This window comes from Trichoplax adhaerens, genomic scaffold, assembly GCF_000150275.1.
Source record: "Trichoplax adhaerens TRIADscaffold_13 genomic scaffold, whole genome shotgun sequence".
Taxonomy (NCBI): Eukaryota; Metazoa; Placozoa; class Uniplacotomia; order Trichoplacea; family Trichoplacidae; genus Trichoplax; species Trichoplax adhaerens.
The window spans coordinates 225,762-238,339 of NW_002060955.1; the positions used below are offsets into that span (position 1 = coordinate 225,762).

General features: G+C 31.3%; 2 protein-coding genes across 2 annotated transcripts; one reads left to right on the forward strand and one right to left on the reverse strand.

Moving 5' to 3' along the window:
- Nucleotides 1-1,126: 1,126 nt before the first annotated feature.
- Nucleotides 1,127-3,115, reverse strand: TRIADDRAFT_59959 (uncharacterized protein; the record flags this gene model as incomplete). The annotated part of the gene is made up of 6 exons (XM_002116031.1): nt 1,127-1,263; nt 1,355-1,514; nt 1,680-1,840; nt 1,951-2,158; nt 2,386-2,621; nt 2,827-3,115. 6 exons carry the CDS (start codon nt 3,113-3,115, stop codon nt 1,127-1,129), a joined length of 1,191 nt encoding a protein of 396 aa, XP_002116067.1.
- A 5,973-nt stretch (nt 3,116-9,088) lies between these two features.
- TRIADDRAFT_59960 (uncharacterized protein) lies at nt 9,089-11,957 on the forward strand (the record flags this gene model as incomplete). The annotated part of the gene is made up of 6 exons (XM_002115948.1): nt 9,089-9,347; nt 10,381-10,607; nt 11,038-11,248; nt 11,366-11,523; nt 11,612-11,717; nt 11,842-11,957. 6 exons carry the CDS (start codon nt 9,089-9,091, stop codon nt 11,955-11,957), a joined length of 1,077 nt encoding a protein of 358 aa, XP_002115984.1.
- Nucleotides 11,958-12,578: the final 621 nt, after the last annotated feature.

Here is a 12,578-nt window from a genome sequence, read left to right on the forward strand (position 1 = left end):
AATCATAGCATCTAGAATCTAGAATTAATTATCCAAAAATTGTCTATATATTTCTATTACCAATTTTCCGTTTTAATGGACCGTCTTGAAGGAAATCAGGTTTAAAGTCTCCAAGCCAGACAATTCATACGAGTATAGAGCAGATATATATACTACCCTAGATCGCTCACACAAATAACGAAGCATTTATACAGAGATTTCCTTCTGGAAGTAGCCAGTTCTAATTCTATTTCCATGTATCAACCTACAAACTGTTAGTGATATCTTTAAAAGTATCTTAAATATCCATATTTTAGCCAGCTTTTAAATGTAAGCGATAATAACTACGACCAGTATAATGACCAGCGTTTCTCATATCTACCACAAATTAATGTTATTGTCTATGCAAATGCAAGAGATATAGTCGATAGTTACATAAACCGTATGCAGCTCAAAAAAATTCAATTTCTTAAGCTATTTGAGCAGCAATGAGTTTAAAAATCCATAAAAGTATTTCCTATTCATATACGTATAGTGAGCTTTGCCACCGTTTAATTTATATATCACAAGCATACATACTTGTATATACGCAAATATCCAGTATATAATATATAATAATGAATTATCTCAGTTATGATCTCGCAAATAGAATAGTAGATGGAAACATTTCCTTTCTGCTTAATTTACGCAAATATGGCATACTCTTTAATTGGTGCCATGTTTGCTGATTTAGAATTCATAATTTTATCGACACGCTAAAAAAATATGGCTGTCTTGAATTCATGCTTGAACCGTCAAATCAAGAAAAAATTGATTAGATCAGGCACTACTTATGAGTACTATTGAATGAAATCTATTATGGAAACTGATTATTTAGTTTATAGCCGTGAGGTACAAGTATGATGATCATGATTACCAGTAAAACAATTTTTCAATATCTGTCAGCAATAGCTATCGAAACATAGATATTTGGTAACCGCAACTCATTTATATGCATCGTACACATATTTTAATGTGTTCCAAAGGAACTAACTAACATTTTTCATATTTTGGCGACTAGCAGTGTTGAAATAAGTCCTTTTGATAAAGTACAAGTAAATCGTAGGATATACGCACATTAGCAATTATTTCCGTATAGAGCTATAGTCTATAATGCCACTTCGGTAGGTATTGAGCTACTTTCATCTTCGATAATAAAGCTTGAATCATCAACTTGACTTAAATCGACACTGTTATTCACACATTCTTCATAGCTAGGAGGTGGTAAAGCCAAATACGCATTTTCTATGTAATGGAATAATTTGAAAAAGTAAATCTTAAAATACTTATTCTTTATAATGGTTATCACAAGTCGATGTCTGTGCTAAAAGTATACCTGCTTCAGTAATCGTTGATGATGAAGGCTCAGGACACAAATTGGAATCGATTTCTTGAAGGTTTTGAGCATAACGATCTTGTAGTCTTGCAGAAACTGTACCAATCACGACTGGAAAGGTTACTTGTATATTTTCATCATAAGGAATTACGACTGTTGCCTATCATTAATGAGATAGCATTGAGAATATATTATATAATCATATCCCGATAGTAATTTACGTGTCTTATCTATCACATCTAGCCCTTTAGAATGATCAGTCCCATAATGAATATTGGACAAGGGAAGTTATACACCGAAAATAGAATTACATCATTATTCTAACCTTTAGTTGATAAGTTACAGATATAAACCGGCAACTCTTAATTGTCGGAGGAAGAGCAGGAAGAGCAGATAATCGATCATTCCATTTATAAGTCTCCTGCGGTCCAATTGATTGATTCGATTGTGTTTCATAACATATAAAACTTCTGTAGCAATGAATACCTATAATATAATTATTCTTGATCAGAGATCGCTCTTCAGTAACAGTATCTAAGGTATGTATTAAAGCAGCCTGAAAGCTATTTCAGTCTCTCAGAACAATTTGAATACACCTTTTGCCTTCCAATGGACGTGACGAATCAGCGTAATTCGGATGCTACTTAATCTTCTAGATGATAAATTTTCACATTCAGCATCGATGATAATCTTTTCACCGGGGCAATAGCCGCTTCTATCGATACCAGCTCTGAGCTTAATCGGGCCTGACTGGCAACAACAACAGCATAAAATGGTTTCATTTTCTTTAAGACAAGGTGGTTGCTGTGAAAGAGAAAAACACCTTTTTATCAGCATATGATAGACAACAGTAGATGACGAATTTGGGTATCCTGAAGGAGTTATTTTGTATCGTACGTGAAAGGTAATATCTAATAGCAGTATCTTTTATAATTTAACAATCAAGCCGATTATATATTTTAATTTTTAAAACATTAATCCACTATTATAGAGCATTAATAAAATTTCTGTTCAATCAAATTGCAACGTACAATTAAAGCAGGCCTATCGATACTGATCGATTCTAACAAGGCTATTGGTCGTTTGATGATTCGAGGGGATTTTCCAGTTCGATCTATGCTAGCTATCACGACATAACGAATACTACATTGACTAAGAAGTGAAAATGATGATGGTATCCTAACTTCGGCCGAGAGAGAAAAATTAAATTCAAATTCATGACGACCAGCCGGTAGAAATGCGTCATTGCCATTAGTTTGACCTTCATCTAAGCCAAAGGAGGTTCGACAATTACAATCAAATTGAACAAAATTTCTATTCCAAAAACTAGATTAAACAGAGTAGCGAAATCTTCCCTATCATAATAATATGTATCCTACGGTATCGTAGTTTATTATCTGAATTGTAACGACGTCTATCAAATAAGTAAGAATCGAGTAATTAAGAATATGAAATCAACTTATAAAAATTACTGTTGCCCCATAAATTGATGGATCGATCCAAGTAGACTTCTTTTTCATTATAGCAATAGCCGCCACCGGGTTGTATCGCAACAGTACCATTGCCATGATTAATGAATGGATTGCCATTTCTCATTCTAATGCATGTATTGGCTTCTCCATAGATTCGAACTCGAATACTACGAATCTCGATATCTTGGCTTACATGAACAACCACAATACCATCAACAGATCGACCAGAAAAAAATATCGGTGGTTTTTTAGCAAATAGGATTTCGAAAGCAACAAGCTTCCTCATCATAATCTCGTTATTGAATACGCTTAATTTTCTATTTTACAGGCTTTGGCTAATGCTGATAGTGCAAATAGTTCAACAGAGAAATAACTTGGTTATATCCAAACTTCATAATATTCCTTAAACCTTGAAAATACAATCAAAATTTAAATTTATTAAAACTAGATTTAGTTCTGTTTATACGCCAATGTTTACGCCAATGTTTACTGATTACAATAATTCAGTTGTAAAATACGAGCACACTTATCTAATTTAATTAATCTCTAGATCAGCTCAGCAAGATTTGAGCTTTAAAACTCTTAGAATTCTGTCGTATAGTACAATTTTGTATCTATTGATTTGAGAGCTTACTTTCAAATATTTATGTAGCACTGATTTATATTTCAATCGCTTATGCCAAATCTAAAATCAATATTGAAGTATATTTCCTACAATATTTCTACTTCTGCTATTAGGAATACTGGAATTAGCCTGTCAACTTGCTATCTCGTAAAGAATTAAAAATGCGAACCTTATTTTATTCAGACAGTCTCGACTAGAAAAGACATGGTAGACTAAATAGTCTCATTACACTGAATCCCATTTACATCAAGTACTAAAGATTGTCCTGTGAGAAACTATCATATTTGCATTAAGATGTGTCTTTGCAGTTTTAAAGCCATGACTTCGCTATTTAGTTTAGCGTGCGTCAACTCTAATAGTTACAGATGCTCAATTTTATTCATTAGTTACGATAAAAATCATATATGATCCTTTTTAAATTTTAGCCTGTACTCTTTTTATAGGGTGGAATAATAAAAAACTAGGCCGGAGACGAGATTTATTAATTTTATTTCAAGACAAATAGACTAGAAGCCGTGGCTATAGGACGATGCCTAAAACGATATTTCGACAGTTCATCTAGTTTTGGATTCCGAAAATTGTTCTATTCGTATTTTAATTAATCAGCAAATTCACACATAAATCGTCATTAACTGAGATTCTCAGTAGAGCATTTCTGTGCTTCACTTTATTATTTATTATTATAGGCGTCGTTATCCTATAAGCTAGTGCATATATAATATATCATAGCTAATACTGTACTATACAGCAAAATCAATTAAGTTTACGTGATGACTGTATCACGTAAAATGATAGTTTTTGGAAAGCCTATATACTATTTACCTTAGAAGCAATAATTCTAAAATAAATATGATTAAGTATGGATGACGTTATTAATAACTTATCAGATTGTTAGTAGATTACTTTATAAAGTATATGATCCAGTAATGTCTTTCCATAAAGGAGAGAACTACCGTAGTTTTAAAGCAATTTTAGGAACGTTTATATATTCTCCGGTCATTTATCTTGACTAAAAATAAAGTGATGTCACGAACTTCCATAGAGCGAACATTATATCATGGATTATTGAAATCAAGCTGTGACAGCAATCCTGAATAATGGTAGAAAATATTGTGGGCTAAATATTATGCTACTAGCATTGATTTTTTACCTTAAGCAATCTTAGCCTATTTAAATGAATAAGTTATTGTCAGGTATCCTGCGACGTACAACAACAATAAGACTGAAATTCACAGAATGGTTATCGAGAAAATAGATGCGTAATTTTTGGCTAGACGGGATGGCTATGGAATACGAGTAATTTGCTACGCAAACATTACGATTATATTTAGTATTGCCTTTTTTCAAGAGAAAAGTCATTTAAAGTGATAATTACGGTATAAGGATTTTGGAATAACTGGTAAAATATCAACAAATGTAGACAAAAAGACCAAAACGCTAACTCCTATCAAGGGCAGGACATTAAGAGGACTTTAATCTATTATGAAGATTGATAATCCGTTCATTCGTCTATAGTCACATCAAACTCAGATATCAATGCCTATCATAATGACAGATTTTGTATGATATTATTAAATTACATGAGGATGAAAATAAAATTAAAATAGTTTTAGTTGGTAGTACCTTCATCGTCCATTGGATAGAACCATTTCGTGGATATTCTTCAAGCTACTAATCGATCAAAAATTCGCTCTCTAACTGTATAATCAAGCTGACGATTATTCTTAGCCTTTCTTATTCAACAATAATAATATTTTCAAGTTCTTCATTCGATACTATTTATCAATGTAAAATGGCGTGAATAAACTAGTAGATGATAAATTCAAGCATTTAACATCTAAAGTCAACAAATTTCAACACTACAATCAATCGTAGCCTACGTATCAACTGATCAATATCCGTAATGTGGCAATCTTAGTCTACCCAGTGAGAAGTTACAGCCTACAAGCTTGTCTTGATGAATAATCTGGATGAAAAATAAAATTGTAGTGATAACTTTCGTCTTAGGACCGACTTACAACGTGACCAATAAGTAAAAGAAATAAGAATCTATACGAAGGCCGGCATTACCTAGTGACTCCATCATTTTATTGTCAACGTAGCAGTGTCTTCAGCCTTTTTGCCAATAAATTAAACTATAGTTTTGATTGATCAACCGCTCAATGGCTTATATCGACTAAGATATGCCATGATATCTTCCAACACAATATAAGAATAGACTTCTAAACAATTGACTACCATTTTATCTAACAAAACAATAAACTAGTACTATTGCTATATTGTTCATTATGATAGATAAATACTGCGCAAGATCGCAATAAATTTCGAAGTCAATAAAAGGTCAACCTAGCCTATTTCTACTTATGATGAAAACTTGGAGATTTTAATATAATATTCTTAATAGAATTTTGGCCACAACCGTGGCCTAGAGAAAAATAGACTACGCAGAGTTAAAATATTGTTCAAAACAAGTTTCATTCCTTAAATGGCTATCAAAGTTTATGTTTTAGTGAGTAGCATCTTGTCTAATACCAGTTCTAAAATTCTTTATTATTATCATACTCTTGTTCTAATTTCATATTTTTTCTTCTAATACAATTTAATGATCAAATTGTATTCGACTCGTAATTTATCATTAAATTTCTTTGCATCTCCTGCTAGTACATTTCTGAAAGTATTTAATAGCTTCTAATTCTAGTAATATTCGCAATAGTATATAAATCAAAAATTTACGATTGCAGTAGTTTTAAAAGAATTTTCTTTTTCTACAACTAAACAGAACAGCAAACAACCTACATAATTAATCTAAAGGCCTTCAATGCCAGTACTTATCTAAATATACAGCTGTCTCTAATTATCAAAATGTAACCTTTTGTGAAGTAATATACCGTGCAAGCATACATTTTGCATGAAGAAAAAATAATGTTCTCTGGGTAGATAAGCTTATTTAGCAACTCGAATCATAGCCCAATAAATCATGCATAAATTTATTTACCTATTATACGTATAATATTAAGCCAGAAAAGATTACTACTTATAAGTCAAATTATCATTATTCAAGTGTCCGATGTTCACTTGTTGTATTAATTCGTGAAAAATAAAAAATTTAGTCGAGAAAAAACAATTGATTTATCGCATCAACAAATACTGTAATGATAATGCTAAGAAATATATCATGGACCCGTTAATCATTTGATGTCAAGTTAGTTGTGTTATTTTAGTCATTACATTTGTAGTGTTAACTTCTAAATACGGTATAGTCCATTTTTAGTAAAAGTATTAGTATTCACTAGACTGCAGCATAACTCTAAATATGTATGATCTCTATTTAACAATTTACCCTGAGTAAATATCTTGTACTCTAGCTAACTTATACCGTAGCACTAGCTTAACATATAAGTAACCTATTTTTACGAATCATTCGTGCCTATAAATAATTTCCTTCTGCTTTGCTCCTAATATTATAAAAGCTATCTTCTTTTGCCTATCTCGTTAGTTATTTCTGGTAGTTATACGGTAAGTTTGCACGCTTTACTTATTCTACACTACTATAGTTATTCGACTAGCTACGTCATTACTCGCACGATAATCTTAGACGATTATTCTATTACACTAGCTCAATAAAGGTTACTCTTCCGTTAATAACTACTCTATTGTACTTTATAGCGACTAATGCGGAACTGTTAACCTTCCGAAACATCACAACATTCAATTATATAATTTATTACTGTTACAAGTTAATATTCCAATTACGTAAAATTTCTTCGTGTTAATTCTCATCGGGTTTGGGTTGAAGTTGTCATTACTCAGTTAACTTTTTGGCATAAATATAATTACATAAAGATAAATAACTGCAAGTTGTATTAATTATGTAATTATTAATAATTCAAATACTTCTTTAAGCACTACCGATAGGTCAAAGTGATATCTAATATAATTCCAGAGAGTAGATATGCCTGCTCTGATCGGATTTTCGCCTCTAGCTTTCTAGCCCTAAACTGTCGTATCTCATTAATTTTTTATTTGGATTACATTATAATCTAAGCTGTGTTTCCATTACTGATTGCTCAAGTGCTTTTCTAGGTGAATAACTCGTTCTATTCTATTAATTTCTCTTCCCTATCACTACCTATAATGTCACACCTCATTTGAACTTTCAGTTGCGGTAGCTTGTTAATATAGAACTTGCACTGCTGTGGAGGAGATTTGGTGGATAGCATTAAGCAAGTTTGATATAAGTTATAAGTACCAATTTAGCCTAGAAAATTGCAATTATCGCCACTTGGCCGTTTCTTAAATGTACAGTAGTGTCTCTCTATTAATAATACTAATCGTAGTTTCCGTGATAGTTTCCTTTTAACAATAGTATAAAGATGTACAGCAATCCACAATTATGCAGGACTACAAGTTTTGAAAACTATAAGCGAGTATGCAACCCACATAATTCTCATTTGCTTCATTATTGTAAAGTCTTTCATTGGCAATACCGCACCTGAATTAAAATAAATTGGCTAAAGATGATAATTTTATTTCAAATTTGCATGATAATATATATGATTTAAGCATGTAGTAATATGATACCGTTAAGTACGGAGCGTAAATATATATTATAACGACTTGCGTAGAGCCAGTCAGTCAGTCATTAAGTCAGTTGCATAGCGGCTTAGTGATCATCAGACGCTGAGCTGAACTCTTCACAAGATTAAGAGGAATATTATTATTGTCATCCCTCGAGGAAGACGTCGTAAATGTTTCAATAAAGTAATTAGATCTAATCACTGATGATTCTATCGGTGTGTTTTATTGATCTGTGAGCTCGGATAGTCGGAGTACCTTACAACCCCTTTCAGGCATTAACGTATCAGATACAAGATTGTAACATATAGTATGCTTATCAGCGATTGAATACTTCGTCAGAATATTTGAAAATATCTATACATCGGATAAATTTTTATTAAAGATAATGGTGGAGTTACCTTATCTATAATAATTAGAACTTAATCTATAACAGTCAATCATCAAAATATAAGAATTCTATTCGTTACTGCGTTGAATAAAAGCATTTATAAGATATTGGCGTACATAGTTTAGCTTATAATTACATAATTATTGATCACTCAAGGTTAAGAATAAATGGCGATACACTCGTATATACAGTACATGAGCCATTTTCATATAAATCGAAGTTCTTATATCTAATGCTAGTTGCTTTGTTGACTAATACTATAGCACAAGCCAATATAAAGCTACAGTTTATGCTCAATATTGTTCATAATAAAGTAAACATCATAGCTCTAGACCTTCTGGATAGGCTCCAAATATATTTTTAATTTTTTTTTCTCATATTCTCATTATAGTAATAGCAATATTGATCATCTATCTATATGTCATATACACTTGAATGATAAAAATACAGCATTGGGCAATCGCAAAACCAACACGTGACTAATTAAATCCACATTAGTTAAGGAGAGGCTCTTTTATAGACAAAGTTAGATCATGCTATGTTAGCCTATATTGCAACTAAATAGCTTCTTCAGTATCTCCTTTTAGATAGTGTACAAATTACTTAAGTGTTTTTACTAATAATATCATCCTCTTTCCCCTGAAATTGTAGCAAAATTGAGTAATACAGGAATGATAAACAATACGTCAATCAAGCAATTTGAAATTTCATTGGGTACCAATCCGGCAGTCTATTTTCCTGGTCAAGCAGTTAATGGCAAAGTGATATTAGATTTAGAAAGGCAAATCAATATTGCAAGTATTCAAGTTCAGTGCTTAGGTTTCAGTAGTTGGAACGTACATCGAAGAACTAGTGCACGACATCATCACTGCGACATCAACTCTAGAAAGGAAACTTTCATCGATGATAGCGAAACTTTATGGGAAAATGGTAAGGACTAATAAAGAATAATATGTCTGCTTTTAGGGTTCTGTTAATACCAAGTTTTGATGAAGTTGTTCAATTTCATCTCTTAAGTAAACGTTCTGCAGTGTTGCAAATTTTATATCCACGTATACAGCAGCAAGTATAGAACCATAGTCGTACTTGAAATCCATGAACTATTCTTAACCATTCAAATTTTACCTCGAAGTAATATTTACATTTTATAGGAGTCATTAGTGTTTTTAGAGAAAACTTCGGTCCTTTTATCTAGCTTTTGAGTAAAATGAATTGATCTTGTTTAAACTATCGATTAAGCATTTCAACAAACATTTTCTACTTTAAATCTCAAGGTGGCTATCGTATTTGTTAACATTACGATCATATACTGTATGTATTCTAGATAGCTATTTTATGCAAGTGGACGACACTAAAAGTGGATATCTAGGATTTTCAACTAGTTTCAATGCTCTACTTGTGCATTACGAAAGAATCATAGTATACTGTTATATAAAATAAAGCACTATGAAGTGTAGAATATTCCGTAGTGCTTAATAGTTATTGTAGATTAGGGATTGCAATTTCATGCATCACAGTATATTTAATAGGAAGTGACCATGAATAACATTTCCTGTATTTCTGACATACATAACAATGATATACAGCAATCTTATCGACATTGACAGTCGATATTTGTGGTCTGTAACTAATAGTAATTTTACCCTTCCTGTTTTATATCATAACATACTATTGATCAGTTTCATTAAATGAATGACCGTTCTTATGGAATCAGTAAAATAGAGTATAGCTATATCTAGCCTATAATAAATTGCTGTATAATATGATTAATCTATCATTGAATTCGTTCTGATCATAATGGGTAATTTATGATTTCAAAAACTTTAAAAATTACTATTCCATAGAAATACTGACGATCAGATACCATCATACTAATTTTAAAATTAAACTATTCCCTAGGAATTGATAAATCATCAGTAATAAGTTATAAATGAAAGCCTAACGTCACTTATATCTATTTTAGTGGAGGGAAATTTGCAAGAAATGCCAGTAGGACAATATGAATTTAATTTCAACTTTCCACTGCCTATTGATAAAAAATTACCATCATCTGCTGAACTGATGTGGTATGACAGCCGTATTCGCTATTGCATTATTGCAACTCTCAATGATAAAAAGAAAAAGCTATATCGAACCGTAAAAGTCTTTACATTTTTAGAAATTATTGATGTAAATCGCCCACAATTTAAGGTAAATATTTAAAACTCTTAATTCCTAACAGATACAGAGTCTAATTAACCAGTATCAGCCCACAATAGGCCATTACTAAATCCAATTTAATAACTTCGTTTCCTTCATCATGTAAACCTGATGAAAATCATCTCTTCCTATTTGAACTATGAAAACTTTTATTACTCTATAATTCCAAGGTTACTAACTGTATGGTATTATAACTGATTCTAATCTTATATTAGTAACATGGCAAAAGTGAAATAATGTCTTATCATAATAATAGTTACACAAAGATTTAAATAGAAAAGAAATAATTAGAATCTGAAGATAATATACCATAGTAAAAACTAATGCAATAACATTTCACATATAAATCTGCCTTATTGTAGTGGCAAAATTCGTATAAAATCTAATTTATCTTATTCAATGAATCATCTTCATAAAATAGGCACCTCCACCGCTAATCGAAGTTGAAAATACTTCATGTTGTTTATGTTATCAATCTCTACCTACACTATTAACGATATCTACTGATCGATCTGCATATTGCCCTGGAGAAAGTATCAAATTTGAAGTTGTTTGTGATAACATGACATCCAGTAGAATTAAGTATATAGCAGCTAAACTTGCTCGGACAACTGATTTACATGTAGGAGAACGTAAGGCAACTATTTAATTATATAAACTTAAACCTGAATTGAAAATAGAGCAGTGTCAAGAATCGTTTCATAATGATCTATGACTGGGTTGCATAATGGCAAATACTTTATTCATAGGTACTTTTCTACACGTTCGACATTATTACAGTGAAGTTCGTTCAACAGAAGAAATAACTGGAGGTCAATCCTTTACTTGGCATGAAGCATCTATGAAAATACCTTCTTTACCTCCGTCAATTAAATCGAATTTTATCACTGTTTCATATGAATTATTGGTTAGCAGAAATTTTGCTGAATCTATATTGGAATTAAATTTCTTGGTAGTTTAAATATTCCCATTTTTTTCCGGCTTTTATGATACAGATTATCGCGAAATTTGTCCACAGTCCAAATCAATTAGCTTCTGCACCGATCACTATCGGTAGCATTCCGTTAAATTTGCAACCAGATCCAAGCCCTCCGGCATCAGGTAAGTATATATTTATTTACTGTATAGAATAGCATCTCTATAACATAACGGTATTCAATTAGCTTAAATACTATCAGATAGATAGACCACATAATATCCGGTTTATTTCCATTCCTTTTCGTAGACGTAAATAGACTCCAATCTGCAAATGTCGTCTTTGAAGGATGTGTTGATGATTGCGAAAGAAACATTAATTCGAAAAATAAATTTAAACCTTTTTATCCAGTCGCTAGAATATGAGTTTATAATGGAAAGATGAAAGCTTTGAGATATTGACAGTAATCAAATTACTAAAAAATTTTCATTATAATTTAAGTAAACTATAGATCCTCTCCATAAGCACATTTTGGATACAGAACATAACTTATATTACGGCAATATTTTAGAATCTTAATTATTTAATTCACAGTGATATAACGAATCACGCTTTGTTAACTCTACCGAATATAACATTTTTTATGGCCATAGTTTATTAGCTTTTATCTAAAGTATAGCTGTTTAGAGATTCTACTGCACCAATATACTCGATACCTTCAGTATTACACTGTTGCTAAAATGAAAATTACGAAAAACGCTATTATAAATAAGCATAGCTGTCAAGCTTGAAATCTATCATGTTAATAGAATATATATATATAATATAAAATTCAGAATGAATTTTACTGAATCTAACCAAATTTCTTGTACAATTCAATTTAATAACTGGAATTAATAACCTTGACATTACTGATGTCATTGCTATTAAATTATATTTGCAATAGCCATCGACTCCATCAGCTGATAATAATTAATCGATACAGATGATCCAATTAGTTGCTATCGCCATTTCTACATTCTATTAAAGTTATAAAGTAATTGCTT